At 53.3% G+C, this 17,046-nt stretch overlaps 1 protein-coding gene across 1 annotated transcript in view; it reads right to left on the bottom strand.

The window, feature by feature from the left end:
* The window catches only part of GLP1R (glucagon like peptide 1 receptor), a 42,018-nt gene extending 33,702 nt beyond the window's left edge, over positions 1-8,316 (bottom strand). The window contains exons 1-2 of the mRNA XM_003897563.5: positions 8,070-8,316; positions 549-645 (exon numbers count right to left, since the gene is read on the bottom strand). Coding sequence (XP_003897612.1) covers positions 549-645; positions 8,070-8,147 — 175 coding nt within the window. The 5' untranslated portion in view covers positions 8,148-8,316. The remainder of the gene's footprint in view (positions 1-548; positions 646-8,069) is intronic.
* Positions 8,317-17,046: the final 8,730 nt, after the last annotated feature.

Genomic DNA, 17,046 nt, shown 5'->3' with positions numbered 1-17,046 from the left:
ACAGTCAGGATTTCAACCTAGGCCCAGCGGGCTCCAATCCTGTGCTCTTTAAACCACCTGGTGAACTCCCTGAAACATTTCTTCCTGTAAATACGTTTGTGGAGCCCTCAGTCCATGCACAGGCTGGGGGGTGCTGAGGACAAAAAAGGAAAGGCCAGGTGCCTGCTCTGAGAGGCTCTAGCTGGGGGGCTGGCCGGGGGCGTGAGGGAAGCCACACAGATAAGACAGCTAAGACAGAAGTAAGACAGCAACCCCAAAGCAGACTACAGCAAACGAGTAAGAGCCAAATGATGGCAGAAGTCCTGGGGAAGATTTTCTGAAGGAGGCAGTGCTTCCGCGGACTTTGAAGAACAGGAAGATTTTGGTCAATAGAAAGGAAGGTATCCAGGTAAAGGAGTAGCTTGGACAATAAGATGAAGGCAGAGGGCAGGGGTGGTGGCATCCTACAGAGGCAAATGAGTCCCAGTCACAGACATTGGGTTCATCAAATTCCTCCAGGAGTTCATTGGGTGGGGAGCACTAAAGGTGGGGAGCTCACCTGGACTCACCTGTGGCGGGAGGTGGGTCCTCAGTCAGGGATCGCTGGCACTGGCGTCGGTATTCTCGCCATTTCTGCACCGTCTCCCAGAGGGACACAGTGGCACCCTGAGGGGAGGCATACATGGGAGGCCTGTGGGTTCAGCCCACCCCTCTCCTGCCCCCTCACCCCCTAACACACTTGGTTTCTCGATCTCCATGAAACCTCAAAGCCCCAAACTCTGCCAGGCATCAGCCACCTCTGAAAGAGAGTGGGAATAAGTCACTGCCACCCGGGGGCTCCAGGTGGATGGTTCGACATCTTCATTCCTCCCAGGGGACTGGTGCACAGCTTGATGTGTCACAAGTACCCAGCAAATGTCTGCTAAATTGATGCTTTTGGGGAGGTGGGTGGATGAAGGAGGAAAGGAGAGTGTGTGCCTCATTCCTGGTCTCTGATCTCACTTAGGAGAGAGACTTTCTGAGGGCCCAGGACTCTAAGCTCCTTCTGGTGCCTAGTCAGCCTGCCTGAGGGCTTCTTTCACTTTCAACCATTCTAGAAGGAGACACACAGGCCAGAGTGGGAGAGGAACTGAATCAAGGGTGCACAGGCCCCCCCAGGAAGCAGAGTTAAGGCTAGAATCTGGAGTCCTTCAGATCAGTGACCATGGTGGAATATTGGAAGGTGTCCGGGGGCAAGCGGGGCAGCGTTCAGGGCTACAGAGAACCCGGATGTCTGCCATTAGCATTCCTCCTCCAAAATGCACTCACTTACAAATGCACTCAACACAGCGCCCCCGTGCTCCCCTCTGACACAACCACCAAATCTAACATTCAACCCAGCTCTATCCACCCAAAGGAAGAGTCCTGAGGACATGAGGTGAATGGGTCAGGGAGGTTGCAGACCACTGAAGTCACGCCTGCAATGGGAGGGATCCCCCTCACCTGTGTGTAGGGAGAGCTGAGCCTCCACTTCCAGTAAGGTCACCGAAATGGCTTTTTAGCACATAGACCCAAACAGACCCATCCCACTGAGAATCCACCGTTCCTTCTCAGCGTTTTTGTGCACTTTCTTCGGCTATGTCTTGGAATTGTGGTTCTGTTTAGTTTTTTCCTGCACAGCCTTAAAAATTATAAATATTCGTCCTTTAGAGGCTGCAGATGCTGAAATGACCCAAGAGCCCCACGTATAAAATGTAGGACCTATACATAATTTAAAACAACATTTTGTTTTTTGAAATCACAAAAATGTCCACGTGTGCTGAAATTAAAATAGCTTCTTTATAGAAGCTTGCCCCCTTGCCTTGTAGCGTGCTGGGCACACGCTGGATCTGGTCTCGGATTCTAGCTGGCTTATCTCGCACCTCCCTGAGAGACTTGGGTTGCCTTGCTCACCCCCTGCTGCCTCGCAGGCCCCTCGGAAGGGCCCAGCTCACTTTGAGCCCCAGCAGCGTCCTTGGCATAAGTGTGCCGAGGCCGCAGGGGCTACCCTGAAGGACAGAGCTCGTCTGAGGGCAAAGGTCAACTGTATTTGCTTGGGGAAAAAAAGAAGAAGAAATCAAACATAACAGCTGCAAAGGTGTTGTCCATGATATTAGCCACAGCTGAGGAGGTGGCACAGTTTTCATCAGAGCAAGTCCTGGTGGATCAGCCCCGCCGCCCTAACCCCTTTCCCTTCTCCCTTCTTCCCTCTTCTCCCGGTAAAGGGCTCTTCCACGCGGCCCCAAAATGCAGCAGCTGCTGGGGGTGGAGGGCAGAGAGACAGAGAAATCCCCCTTGGTTTCTGTTTCTAGAATGAAAGCAGACAACGCACAAGGTCACTGCTGGGAACTGGGGCAGAAGGTGTGTCTGGGGCTCCCTGAGAGACGGTGGCTGCCAGTTCTCCCTCAGACTGGCGGCTCCCTGAGGACGGGGCTGACGTCTCACGCTCATGACTGGGGCAATCTGGCCTCAGGCACCCCAGGGCAGCGCTGTCACCTACTCTGAGCAGAGCTGGGGCTCCCTGAGGACGGGGCTGTGGCTCCCCCTTAGGTAAGGGATTCCTGACAGTAGGAATATCTTGTCCTCTCCCTGCACCAGTTCAGGGTTTCTAAATACCCTGGAGCCTTCATCCCAACCCTGCAGGCACACACACAGTACGAACTACCCAGACTTCTGGCCTCTCCCACACCTCGTATTTACAGAAACCGTAACGGTGCCAGGTTCTGGGTGGTTGTGGGTGGAGGGGAATGCAGGGAGTATAAAGGTGACTGCGGGAGTCCTGCTTGAGAGAGTCCTCAGGCTACTTGGGGGTGGGGGTCAATACTTTACAGGACAAGTGATATAACAGGGAAGCCAGTGGGTGAAAGTGTTCAGGGAGTGGTTGGGGCAGGGCTCAGTGTAGATTCAAGAGGCCTGAGGGACTGGGGACTGTGAGGTGGGGCTGGGGTGAAGGGGGTTGGGGGTAGACTGGGCTAGCAAGGAGGAGGGTAGGCATTTCAGCAGGAGGGCACAGCAGGGAAAAGGCACAGAGGTGGGGACATCAGTGCTCTGGAGAGCAGAGGAAAGCTGTGGACTGTTATCAGGAGGATTTTGGGGGGCAGGGAGAGAGTGGTGGCAGGCCCTGGGACAGATGGGAGGTTCTGGTCTGGAGAAAGGCTGGGTAAATGAGGCTAGGGTCACCCAGTGCCATGGGGCCTGGGTGCCCAGGTAACATAGTGGAGGCTGAACAACCCTGGGCTCGGGCTCAGATCTGGGCCTGGACCTGGCTCACCCAGACATTAGGTTTGCAACTGAGTGCAAGAGTTGTATGTTTTAGCCACAGCTTAAACTTGTGCAAATGGCAACAGCAGCCCCTCCCCCATGAGACGGCTGTGAGGACTGAGTTAATGCTTAGGATGGTGGGCACATGGAGAAGGCTCAGTCAATGGCAGCAATCCCCATGATTTCTGCTGTTTAGAGGAAAGGGCAGAGTGGGAGGGAGTGACCAGGCTTCCTGGGGACTGGGGCCCCACCCCTTCCTCACTTCTAGGATCAACACATTCCCAGAAAGAGGAAATTAATATATTTTCACATCCAATGACCAATCATTCTGCTTAATTTGTGAGATCTTCCAGCAGTAACCACAGCCAATGGCAAAGTGAAGCAGGGAGGAGGCTTGGGACCCCATGCCCTGTGAGGACGGGCAAGGCCCTGCCCAGCAGGGTCCCCCACTCCTCCATTTCATCCTCCCACAACATAAGTCCCTGCCGCAAGCCTGACAAGGTGGGGCTGTGGGTGCTGGGGAGCGGGGAGGATGCAATCCCGATGTCCCTGTCCCTCACAAGGCAGCAGAGCTGACGAGGAGAGCAGGGCAGGGGTCAGTGGGGGTCTAAGGGGCCATGGTAAGGGCAGGATGGTAGTTTCTAGAATCAAGACTTGACAGGCTTCATGGGATCTCTCTGAGGTGGATGAAGGCACATGGGGATGACGCCTGGTTGGAGGTTACAAGAAGGAAGGGGCATCCCTCAGATTCAGGAGTTTCGGGAGGAAGCAGGAGACAGGAGAGAGGACACCAGGAGGGAGTGGTGTGATCTACAGGAAGGAGCTCTGGTCAGCGATTTACAAGTCCTTGGTCTAAATCCCAGCTCTGTTCATGCAGGACGGTGGGACACACTTTATCTTTTTGGACCTCAGTTTACTCATCAGTTGCCAGTTCCGCCACCTGTAAAATGGGCATATCATTCTTCTCAGAGACTGTACAGATCCAACAAGATAAAGCAGGTGAACATCTTTGTGACTTCTCAAGCCCTGTACGAGCAGGCAGCGTTGGAAGGAAAGATAGCAGAGAAGGAAGCAGGTGGAGCGGAAGCCCCCGGGGTGGCAGGCCTTCCAACACCCTGGGAGGGGGCTCCCTCTCCCAACACTGGCTGCCAACCTGAAAGGCGCCTCCTATTTCTCAGCGTGGGTAAGTGTATCAGATTCTTTCCTTCTCTGGGGACCATTTTGGTTGACCGGAAGGAGGACAGAGATCTTGGCCTCTCTGTGCCATGAGGTGGGAGACGCGCAGGAGGGCCTCTCAGAAGGAGGAAGAAGGGATTCCAATTCAAATTTCTGGAGGCCCCCAACCAGGTCCAGCCCTTCAGGTTCCCTGGCATCTCCTCCCAGGACCCCAACCTCCTTCCTCTATGTTACCTCCCAGAAGTCAAATCATCCCTTCCATCAACAGACTCCTGTCTCTTTGACTGCCCCTTGTTTTTCTTTCTTTCTTCTTTTTTTTTTTTTTAAAGCTCAGAGCTTACAATCCATTTTTTTCCCTAAGGGCTTTAGATATCTGAACGAAAGGACAGGAAAAGGAATACTACACACATGTTCTCACAGTCACAAAAACCCCCACGTGGACACTGTCACACGCATCAGCACACACGCCCCCATGCACATTCCCAATGCTGAGACACTAGCACAGATTCTCTCCCACCACACACAATCACTCACAGACTGCCAGGTACACACTCACATGCTGAGACACTGTCCCCAACACACACACACAGAGGAACGCACAGACACTCTCGCAAGCACCCTATCTCCCCTGCACATATAGACACACACCAAGACACCCATTCACACACCAAGATGCCACACACACACACACACACACAGACCCTCCCACAGACACAGTATGACATGCAGGGTCACAAACACATAGACACCGTCAGATGCACAACTGCATGCTGAGATGTTGCACACACAGGGACTCATTCCCACACAGACTGTTACACACACGGTCACTCACATATACCTGGGAAATGGGGGCTCATACAGCTCACTCCCTTCTCCCCCTGATCTGTCTCAGTCTACCTGTCTCTATCTCTGTCCCCACCACCACCACCACCAACACACACATAGGCATTTTCCTAGGGGCAGGCTGCCGCCGAGGAAGCCTGTTTTGCCTTGGTGCAGGGCATTCGAGGGCAGGATGTGGTTTCTTGGTTGCTCCTGCCCCAGCCCCCAGCCTGGGTTCTGTCCAGAAGGAAGCCCAGATTAGAACAATGTCCACTCTGACCAACGCTCAGCCCTGGACTCCATTCACCATTCACTAGAGTACAGAGACCCAGGGTCTCCAAGAGCCCCTCTCAGTCCTATCCTGCAGCCCTGGAAAACACTTCCAGATCCCCAAGGACAAATGGGTCAGTTCCCCCATTTGACTAAAGTGACTAAAGCTGCCATTTCAGGGTGCCAGTGTCCATCTCCTCCATAACCCTGTGTGATAGAGTTTATGATCCCTATTTACAGATGAGGACACAGATTGGGGATAATCAAATATGCAACTTAAGATCACCAGCTAATAGCAGTCTCTATATTTGAATCCAGTTCTGATTTTAACTTTGAGTGCCAAAGGCTTGCCTGTCTCCTCAGTAGGCCCACTCCCTCTCCGGGGTCTTGGACAGGGTAGGGGAGTGAGGTTTCCCAGCAACAATGAAAGAGTGGCCTAGGGCACCTTTTTCAGAAGTCAACTCAGACATCCCCCTACCTGCAGGGATGCTGCTTCCAGCCTCAGCAGACCCGACAGTGAGCAGCTCACTCTCCGAGTTCTCCCTTCAGTCCCATCTGAGTAGGAGGTGTTAGATCAAGAGCCCAGCCCCTCACCCCTTTCTCCTCCCTGCTCCTGAACTGCCGGACTACTTTATACAGGGACCCTCTTTTCGGAGCTTTCATCCCCCCATCAGCAACACGAGGGGAGAAACTCTAACCCTGCTGACTTCATAGACAGAAAACAAAATGCAAAATACACTATTTTTTAGTCCTATAAGCATGCATGATGTTGTGTCATAATTATTGCATCTATCCTTAACACCCCCTGTAACTCAGATCTCCGTGGCAGCTCAGTTTCCCATGACAAGAGCACCCCCTCAAGGCTCCCGTCCCAGCTAGGACCTGTCCCCTCCTATTCTTCTCTACCACCCCAATCGTGTTATGCCCCCAGGATGCCCAGCTTTTGCCCTAGGCCTGGGGCTAAGGAGTAAAATTGGATCAGAGGAAAGTGCGGGTTCAGGAACCTGACACTTCTGGGAATAAGGCCTCTGGGAAGACAGCTCACAGAAACTTTCCTCTTCCCTATGCTTTCTTCCCTTCATTCAAACCAGATCTGTAAACCTGGCCTAGAGCAGGATGGGACCAGGAAGCAGAGCCTCCACCCCTACCCCAACCCAGTCCATAAGAGGAGGGAACGATGGGCAAGAACCACGTCTTGGGTCTGCAGCCCTGGCCCCTGAAAGATCCCAACCACACCAGGAAAACCAAGGCCTGGCTGGGGGCGCTGTGGGGAAGGTGCCTTGGAAGGGAGTGGGTGTCTCCTGGGGCTCAGGGCAGCAGCTGGGCTGGGGAACAGGGGCAAGGAGAGGATGCATCTGGAAAAGAATCTGGGGGCTGAAAATGTGCTGGCCCCTCAGCTGAGAGGCACCTCTGTCCACATCTGGGGTTTCAGCTGGGGTGGAGTCTGTCCTCACCAAGGCAATGGTTCTGGGACAAACTTCAAGGTTGCTCTAGGTCCTCTCCCCACGGATCTCAGTTCTTTAGGTCTGGCGGTAGCAGTGGGAGGTGATGGGAAGAACCTGTTTCCTGACCCAGGACAGGCCACCCAAGTCTATGTCTCCTCTCTGTTCAAGCATGTCCCAGCATCTTTGGACAGCTCCCCTCTTCAAAAGCAGCTGACCACTGCCCCCAGCCCAGGAGCCTGGGGCAGGAAAGGCAGCAAAGACAGGAGAGAGGGGCTACAGATGTCCACCTGTGGCCTGCTCTCTGGTGGCACCAAGGAGCCCAGGTGTTCCTGCGTGTCCCAGCATGCGTTCTCTTGGTGCCTGTTGTCAGTGTAGGGTCAGAATGGGAGGTCAGCAGAGTGGGTGGGGTAGGGGGGTGGGTTAGCTGCTTCCAGACGGGGCACTGAGCCTTCTGCCTGTTTGCTACAGAGGCTGGAAGGGGACGGGGGTAGGTTCCATCTGGGAGGTCACTGGGAAGGACAAGCTGCCACCGCAGGGTCCCAGGGGCCATGAATCAAAGACTGTGCTGGGGGCTGACGAGAAAGGGAGAGGAGCCCGGTCTCCGCACCCTGGCGCTCTCAGCCTTCATAGGGCCTTCTCAGGGTCTTTGAGCAGGTGGATTGCCTGGGGAGGCACTGCGGGAGAGGGGTCTGGGGCAGACTGTGGGGCGGAGGGAGTCTAGGAGGATGCCAGGCTGTGCCAGGGCCGCTGACACGGTTTAGAAGGAGTTGGGAAAGTGGCGGGGAGGAAGGGGAAGCGGGGTAGAAGTCAGCGCAGGGCGGCCGCGGGGCAGCGGGTGCCCTGGCAGAGGGACCCTGGCGGCCAGGAAGAGGGCGTCTCGCTGGGGTTGGGGGAATCCTCTGTGGTCCAAGCCCTCACCTGGGCCTTCCAGCCCAAGGGCACAAACTCTCCAGTCCCTACTCCCCCCGAGGCTTTCGGATGCCCCCGCCAGCGGTCTCGGAGTTTCATTCAAGTCCCGGGGCCCCCCGCCAGGACACTGCGCCTGCAGCCCGCAGCGCCACCCCCTCCCCCGGTGTCGTCGGGGTCCCTGGGTCTCACCTGGGGGCGGGGGCCGGCCCTGCCCACCACCCCGAGCAGCAGGAGCGCGAGGCGCAGCGGGCCGGGGGTGCCGGCCATGGCGGGGAGTTCAGGACTGGGCCATCGCTGCCACCTGCGGAACCGCGTGCGGCGACTGATTCCGGGCGGGTGGCGGGCGGCGGGGGAGGAGCCGGCGAGGGGCCGCCCTGCCCGCGGGAGGGGCCTGGTAGGGTCCTGGTTCTTCCGTCCCGGCCGCCAGAGACCCCTGGGCCCGCCCCGCCGCACCCCTTGGCCGGTCCCGGGCCAGGAGATAGTGGACACTGCGCTCCAAGCGAGCGCGGCTGGGGATCAGGAAGCGCAGGAGGCGGCCACCAGCTCTGAGCGCCGACAGTGCGCCTGGCCGGCTTTCAGCGACAAGCCGGGCCCGCCTCCCACCCTGGCACCCCGGACCTCCTTCCTGGTCTCCCAGCTGAAGAAAGCCACAGCAACCCCCGCCCATTCAAGGTCCGTCAAAGGAAACTGAGGCCCGAAGAGTGGACGGGACTTGTCCAAGGTCACACGGCTTGGCAGGCCACTCCTGGAAAGTATCCCCAGAGCCAGGGGTGACTAATAAGAACTTTTTTTCCCCAGGGTTACCCCTTCCCAGGTCCTCTCCTCATTCTCAGGCTCTGTCCTGAAGGCAGGCCCGGGATAGTCAAGGCTGGGGGCGGGGAGACGGGGACAAATGGAACCACAGAGCCCTGACAGTCGGAAGGGTCTAGAGGTTCCCCTCTACCTGGGAACTTCAGCATTGCAGGGCAGGGAGGTATGAGGCTGGAATCTGCCTTTCTGGAAGCTTCCCTGCCACCTCTTGCCGCTCCAGCCTCCTGCTCTTGTAACCTGTGTATGTGTGATAACGTGTGCCCATGGTTGTTCCTGCCTTCTTTATCTGTCTCCCTGCTTCGCTTTTTGGGGACTCTGGATTTTTCCTGCCTCTGTTTCCACTCCCACCCCTAAACACTGCAGGGCCCTCAGGTTCCCTTCTTACACCCAACAAGTGGAAAGAGAACACTAAGAGGGCACTGACTGTATCTTCCCTAATGCTCTTGAGAAGTGGGGATGGGAAAAGAGGATCCCCCACCAAAGAACCTTGATGCCACTCTTAGGAAAGGTGAGTTGTGGCGGTGCCCAGCCTTGGACCTGCCGTGGGGCATGTCGACTAAAGGGACAGGAAGTTTGTGAGAATAGCTAGTCCTGGGGAGAGAACTGAACTTCTCAAAGTCCTGAGGAAGGCTGGACCTGTCTGAGCCCAGGGAGGGAGACAGCCTGTGGGAGGGGCCCCTGGCTTCCATTCAGCAGGAGAGACCCTCCTCTCCAGCAAGCTCTGGTTCCACCACCTGAGACTCATCTATTCCCTCCCCTCCCAAGAGGTCGGTCTAGCAGGGACCTTCTACGTATCACTTAGGATTAGGTTGTTCAGCTGGGAGTGACAGAAAATCCCACCCCAAATAACAATGGCATAACCAAGGGCTCTCTCATGTAAAGCAAGGCCAGAGGTTCAGCCCAAGGTTGGAGTGGTGGCTCCCTGATCATCAGGGTGCCTGGATCTTCTAGCTTCCACCATCCTCTGCTCCAAGGTTTCCACCTAATGATCCAAGGTGGCTACTCCAGCCATGATATCCAAATTCCAACCAGCAGGAAGGAGGAATGGGAAGGAGATGGGTGCACCTCCACCCATAAAGACATGTCTTGAAAGTGGCAGCCATCAATTCTACACCCCTTGGTCAGAACTTAGTCACGTAGGCACTCCTAGCTGCAAAGGAGGCTGGGAAAAGCACCCTTTATTCCAGGCAACCACGGGCAAGGTTAAATATTGGGCTTTTATACTCTAGAAGAAGTCAAATTTTGAAAAAGGTACTGGAAGTGAGTTTTAGGCACTACTATGTCAGGTTTGGGGTGGAGAGAGGAGAAAGGAAGAGATAGAGAAGCTATTCAGACAGAACTGGGGTCTTTATCATGAATTTATCAACCTCCAGATTACATTGATTCAGCAAGTATCTATTGAAAACCTACCACGTGCCAGACACCATTCTAGGTCCTGGGGATACAACTGGTGATGCCGTCCCTATCTTCAGAGAGATTATATTCTAATACAGGAGGGAAACATTAAACAAATAATTATTGGAGTCATTTATAATTGTGATAAGCACTATAATGATAAGCAAATGCCCCCAGCACTTATAAGGCCATGTTTTCTCTGCCAGGGGGCTTTCTCTGACATGCAGGAACATTTTTGCATTCAGCCAGTGCAGGGTAGGTACCCCTAGGAGCAGCTGTCAACCATGGATGGACAGGAGTGGATGGATAAATACCCCATCCAGAGGTGTGTACCACAGTCTCCCAGAGGTCCCCTGTGTGATGGAGCCCAGCTTCCCACAGCAGTTACCTGCTCAGGAATGCACCCTGTGTTGGCTTCATTTCCTCACTTGTCCCACTTTCCCACAGTAGGGTGCCAGTGCTTCTGGGGTCACACCTCACATAAAAATAAACAATTTGGCTGGGTGCGGTGGCTCACCGCCTGTAAGCTCAGCACTTTGGGAGGCTGAGGCGGGTGGATCACCTGAGGTCAGGAGTTCAAGACCAGGCTGACCAACACGGAGAAACCCCGTCTCTACTAAAAATACAAAATTAGTCAGGTGTGGTGGCACATGCCTGTAATCCCAGCTACTCGGGAGGCTGAGGTAGGAGAATCACTTGACCCTAGGAGGTGGAGGTTGCAGTGAGCCAGGATCGCGCCATTGCACTCCAGCCTGGGCAACAAGAGTGAAACTCCGTCTCAAAAAATAAAATAAATAAAAAATAAATAAATGATTTGTCCTTAAATCCTCATCTCAGGATGTGCTTCTGGGAGAGCCCAGCTGAAGACACTGGGCATATGAGGGTATTTGGGAAGCTTAGGGCCAGTCCCTCCTCTTAACATCTGGGGGTCCAAAAACCTCAGAGTTTGCTGTGATGCTAGGACAGAGTATGGACTCGGGAATAGTTTCCTTCTTTCCCCTTGCTGTTACCAGGGCCTCTCACTCAGACTCCTTAGAGCAGAGGAAAGGATGAGCTCCGTAAGAGCAGATATTTGAATGGATGGCATACTGTTTGCTAAACTGTCAGCACCTGTAATCCCAGCTACTCGGGAGGCTGAGACAGAAGAATCGCTTGAACCCAGGAGGCAGAGGCTGCAGTGAGCAGAGGTCATGCCACTGCTCTCCAGCCTGGGTGACAGAGCAAGACTCCATATCAAACAAACAAACAAACGAAAACCCTTGAAAACAAAGATAATAGCTACTACTTACTGAGCCAGGAGCTGCTGAATGCTTGGTGTACCCTGATCTCATCCAGTATTATGCACAAGTGTTATTGTGCCCATTTTATGGATGAGGAGACCGAGGCTCAGGGATGAAAAGTGAGTTGCCCATAAGAGCAAACAGGGCATTCATCCCAGGTCCACCTGCCCCCAGAGCTGGTGCCAAAGCTGCCGATAGGCAGCTGAATTTGTGGCAGCACAGAGGATGCAGGCTGCAGCTCAGCCAGCCTGTCCGGGAGCACCTCCCTCTACAACCCAGAGCTCTGGGTCCTGCTCCTTACCCTTAGGCCCAAGGCTTCTCCAGTGACCCTAGCGTGGGGTGCCCTCAGCTTCCACTAAGAAAACATGGTGTTGAGATTGTCCTCAGAAATAGGAATGGGAGCAACTGATGTGTGCTCCCAAGGAAAAGATGCTGTAAGGCCCATTCACCAAGGAGGCAGACCTGAGAGCAGGCCACCCGACCCTCTTTTGTCTTCAACAGGAAAGCCTTGTCCCTAGCAGGAAGACCAGGCCAGTAGGCAGGACAGATCCTTTTTTTTTTTTTTTTGAGACAGAGTCTCGCATTGTCACTGGGGCTGGAGTGCAGTGGCACAATCTTGGCTCACTGCAACCTCCGCCTCCCAGGTTCAAGCAATTCTCCTGCCTCAGCCCCCCGAATAGCTGGGATTACAGGCACCTGCCACCACGCCTGGCTAATTCTTGTATTTTTAGTAGAGATGGGATTTTGCCATGTTGGCCAGGCTGGTCTCGAACTCCTGACCTTGTGATCCTCCCGCCTCGGCCTCCCAAAGTGCTGGGATTACAGGCGTGAGCCACCGTGCCCGGCCCAGGACAGATCTTTCACTTGAGAGGAGACAGGAGGGAGAGAAGGAAAAGAGAGAGAGGGAGGTCGTAGAGTGGAGAGAAGGACAGGGAAGGAGAGGGAATTGCTAGAAAAGACAGGTGTCTCTTCTCTTTTTTTTTTTTTTTTTTAGACACAGTCTTGCTCTGTCGCCCAGTCTGGAGTGCAGTGGCGCAATCTCAGCTCATTGCAACCTCCGCCTCCCAGGTTCAAGCGATTTTCGTGCCTCAGCTTCCCAAGCTGGAATTACAAGCTTATGCCACCATGCCCAGCTAATGTTTGTATTTTTTAGTAGAGACAGGGTTTCACCATGTTGGCCAGGCTGATCTCAAACTCCTGGCCTCAAGTGATCCGCCCACCTCAGCCTCCCAAAGTGCTGGGATTACAGGTATGAGTCACTGAGCCCTGCCAGGACAGGCATCTCTTGCACACATAGTTCAGGTTTCTTTCCAAGCTCCATGTCCCTAAGAAACTCATTTACTTCCCAAAGTTCAAGACCACATTCATCTTCTGAGTGATGAGAGGAGGAAAGAGCCAGCATTTTTTCAGCCTGATATAAACACACATGCACACACATACCTAAACACAGATTTTAGAGTCTAACAGTCAAATCCATCTCAGTCACTTACTGTGTATTCTTAGTAGCACTAAGCCTTGGTATAAAATGGGTCCAATAATAAGAACCAATATTCACCGAGCACTTGCCTTGAGCCAGGCACTGTTTTAGGAGCGTTATATGTGTTATTTCATCTAATGCTCACCATCGCCCTCAGGCTGGCCCTTGCCAGACAGTCTGAAGATCTGCTGCTGAGACAAGGCAGAGAACTCAGCTGTGGGCCAGGAATCCACCTTCTGCCAGGAGAACCTGGCTGCCAGCAAGTCCTGGGGGCAAAGGAGGGTGTCATGAGAGGATGCCTCTTTAGGTAAGGGCTCCACCCCTCCACCTCCTGCTTCTCTTCTCAGACTCTGCCCTGGTAGCAACCCTGAGTTGTAGAGTGGGATTTTTTTTTTTTTTTGATGGAGTTTTGCTCTTGTTGCCCAGGCCGAAGTGCAAGGGCATGATCTCGGCTCACTGCAACCTCCACCTCCTGGGTTCAGGCGATTCTCCTGCCTCAGCCTCCCGAGTAGCTGGGATTATAGGCGCCTGCCCCCACGCCCGGATAATTTTTGTGTTTTTAGTAGGGATGGGGTTTCATCATTTTGGCCAGGCTGGTCTCGAACTCCTGACCTCGTGATTCGCCTACCTCGGCCTCCCAAAGTGCTGGAATTACAGGGGTGAGCCACCGCGCCTGGATCATTTTTACCCCTATTTTACAAATAAGGAAGCTGATCCCCAGTGCACTTAGGTAACTAGCGTGAGATGGCTTCAGACAGCCCAGGAGAGCCTGGATGCAAACCCCCACAGACCCACACACTAACTCCACATCCCACATTTATCACCTTGCAGGATAGTTTGACTATCAGAAGCAACACTTGCCCAGAACCTGGCACAAATAAGTCCTAGTAAATGGCAGTGTTAACACCACTGTTATTCCCCACAGCCCTCTGTCTTCCTTGCTGTGGTGCACCAGCTGTGCCAGGTCTCATCCAGGCAGCAAGTACAGCTGCTAATGCCCAGGGGCTCTGGTGCAGAACATCACTTCCTGGCTCAGGTGGCTACAGTCAGATCCCCACCGCAAGTCTAGATGGGGAGGAGGTCTGCCAGGGCAAAGGGTCCCTTCCTCTGTGGTGCACCATCATTGCCCCCCATTTACCAAGTCAGCCAAGGTCACCAGGTGCTGGGTCCTGTCCAGCTCCCAACAGTCAGCTGTGGAGAATTTACAACCTCTTGAGCTACAGTGATTACTGCTCTTGTGGGTGGATGCAGCACGCTGTTTTTCTGAAGCATTACAGTATCATTTTTATAACTGACTTTTCTGTTGCAAAAGAACTCAGTGGGATCACACCTACTTTACTGGGAGGGAAACTGAGTCTCACAAGAGTCGGGGTTTTACTCAAGGTCATTTAGGAAGGTGCTGGAAGGGTTTGTACAACTCTGGACCAAAGAAGAGAAAAAAAATGAGATGAGAATGGCAAAGTTCCTCTCTCTTCTCCACATGGGAACTCTAGACAGAAACGACTGGGCTCCCTTGCTCTCTTCTGGGAAGGATTAGTATCAGAAGTGTGGAGAAGGTGAGAGAAAACCCAGGGGAGGGAGGGAGTCATGGGTGGAGAAGCTTGGCAACAGTCATAGAACCAGAAAGTACCTATCAGCGAAGATGGTGGCTATTGTGCTAATAGCTACCTGCTCTCTTTTTTTCAGACAAGGAGATTGCACAGCACAGCTGGCTGGATGCTCCCCAAATCTTACCATACAGTGTATTTTAGTTTCCTGGGGACAACCATAACAAAGTTTCACAAACTGCGTGGCTTAAGCAACAGAAATTTGTTGTCTTGTCGTTCTGAAGGCCAGAAGTCTGGAATCAAAGTGTTGGCAAAGTTGGTTCCATCTGAGAACCATGAGGGACACTCTGCCTGCCTCTCTCCCTGCTTCTGGTAGCCTCAGACATCCCTGGACTTGTGGGTGGCCTTCTCCCTGTCTTCACATGGTCATCCCTCTGTGCCCACATTTCTCTTTTGTGTAAAAATGCCAGTCAGATTAGGGACCATCTAACGATCTCATTTTAACTTGATTGTTCTGTAAAGACCATATTTCCAAATAAGGTCATATTCTGAGGTACTGGAAGTTAGAATTTCAAGATATCTTTTGCTGGTGAGTGACAACTCAACCTATAAGACATCAAGACCACATTCCCAGGTTCCCTTGATGTTTAGGGTGGCCAAGGTAATGTGGAGAAAAGTGACACAGGCCACCTCCAGGCTGGGCCCGTAAGACCTTTCACACCCTCTCTTCCTGCATCTACCATGTTGGACACACATAGTCAGTGGAGAATGCCAAAGCCCCAAGGGATGATAGAACCTCAAGACAGAAGGGGCCTGGATCCATGAATGACTGTGTGGAGCACAGCCTCCTGCCAACTCATGTTGGATTGTAGTTTGTTAGGCCATCAAGATTTGGGGCTGTTTGTCATTGCAGTCAGCCCACCCAGACAAGCCCAGTGGCATGTATCCCTGAGCTTATCTGGGGGCAGGGCCAGTTAGTCCAGGCAGAGGGGCTGCCGAAGGTTCCCTCTAAGTAGGGGCAATTAAGTAAATGAGGTTCCTCACTCTGGGCCCATCTCCTCCTTTCCTACTCCCTTCACCTTACTCAATGGATCACAGGGTCAGAAAAAGGATTCTGGGTCCATGTGGCCGTGGCTTCTGGGCCAGGGGAGTAGATTCATTTGTTCTTGTCCATCTGGCCCCAGCTTTCCCCCTCTTGTCTGCCTTTTTCTCTGGAGGAAAGGTGGGGAGCTGGGGAGGAGGTGTTATGACAGAGCCCACACTGCCCCTTCACAGAATTAAAGCTCTTGTGGGTAAGGAGGAAAAGTACCAAATTTCACACATTTGGAAATCAAATGAAAAAGAAGTGTCACACGAGGCCTTCTCACTGTCGCCTTTCAGCACCTCTGGCACGACTGAGAAACCCACTGAGACCAAAATGAGAAATGAAACCAATGTTAACCCTTGTCTGAAATAAAAGGTTTCCTCAGACTAACATGTTGACTGGCCCAAGCAGCCTCCTTCCCAGAAACTGTCCCAGCTGTTCCTCTCATTGCCCCCTCAGACCTTCATGGGGAGGAAGGAAAAGAGGCCAGCCAGGCACCCGAATTTTCTCTGAAAAGAATGGCTCTGGAGCCAGGAGTGGGGAAGCTGCTGCTGGCTTTCAGGGACAAGGATTAGCACCAGCGCTGAGTAAAGATCACTGTAAAGCTGCCTCAGAGTCCCCCAGGCAAGGAAGGAGGAGCTCTAGGGCAGGCAGGTTCCCAGGCAACAGGCCCACCCTTGTCTCTGAGCCTTCTGGGTCTCCCTTTCACTCACCACACTCAAGCTAGACAAAATTACCTCCCCTGGTTCCACATAAAGGGAATTTGATAACCCACTCATTCCCCTCTCCCAAATAAAAGAAAACAAACAGAAAATGGAAAATCTGAATGTTTCTGGGTCAACTCCTCTTAACAGCCAGCAGCACCATGCCTTTGTTTTCTGAGTGTGGGCTCAGTGGTCATCTCCAGCCACCTTGGACCTTACGAGTCACAGCCAGGATCCAGCTGGAGGGGCAGCCACCTAGGACTGAGCCTGCAGATGTCTCCTACCCCTCCATAGGCTCACAGCCCAAAAGATTTCATTCCCGCCCCAGGTCATTTCTCTCAGTCCCTCGGACTTGTGATGTGGCAACACATCAGAATTTAAAACTGGCCTATGGTTAAGGGAAGCTCGGAATTTCCCTCTGTTGTTCTGGTCTGACCTCTAGACCTGGCCTCAGGTGGACTTGCAGCTTTGCCCAGCAGGTGTCATTTTCCAAGGAACCAGTTGCAAAACCAGCTTGAGTTACTTCCTTCTCCGTTCTGAAAGCCCTCGCCTCCAATGCACTCGGTGATGCTCTGGTTTCTGGCTCATTTGCCAAACGGGATAGCAAACAAAGCTGATGAGCCTACCCAGTACCTAATAGCTCAGATGTCTAATCCCCCACCTTTCAGGCACTCTGAGGGGGGCTCCTAAGGGAAGTGGGCTCACAGAATTAATTCCAAGCATGGCAGTTTTGTGATACAAAAATGCACAGTTTTTTGATGACGCCAGAGAACCCTGGGGCCCTGGAATGGGGAGACTCTGGCAGCTCAGCTGTGGCTGGGGTCTTGGCTATGGTCAACATCAAGACTGAGACTCCAGATCTTGTGGAT

This window comes from Papio anubis, chromosome 6 (genome assembly GCF_008728515.1).
Source record: "Papio anubis isolate 15944 chromosome 6, Panubis1.0, whole genome shotgun sequence".
NCBI lineage: Eukaryota > Metazoa > Chordata > Mammalia > Primates > Cercopithecidae > Papio > Papio anubis.
Note: the sequence above shows the minus strand (reverse complement) of the source record. Positions and strands in the feature narration are given on the sequence as shown.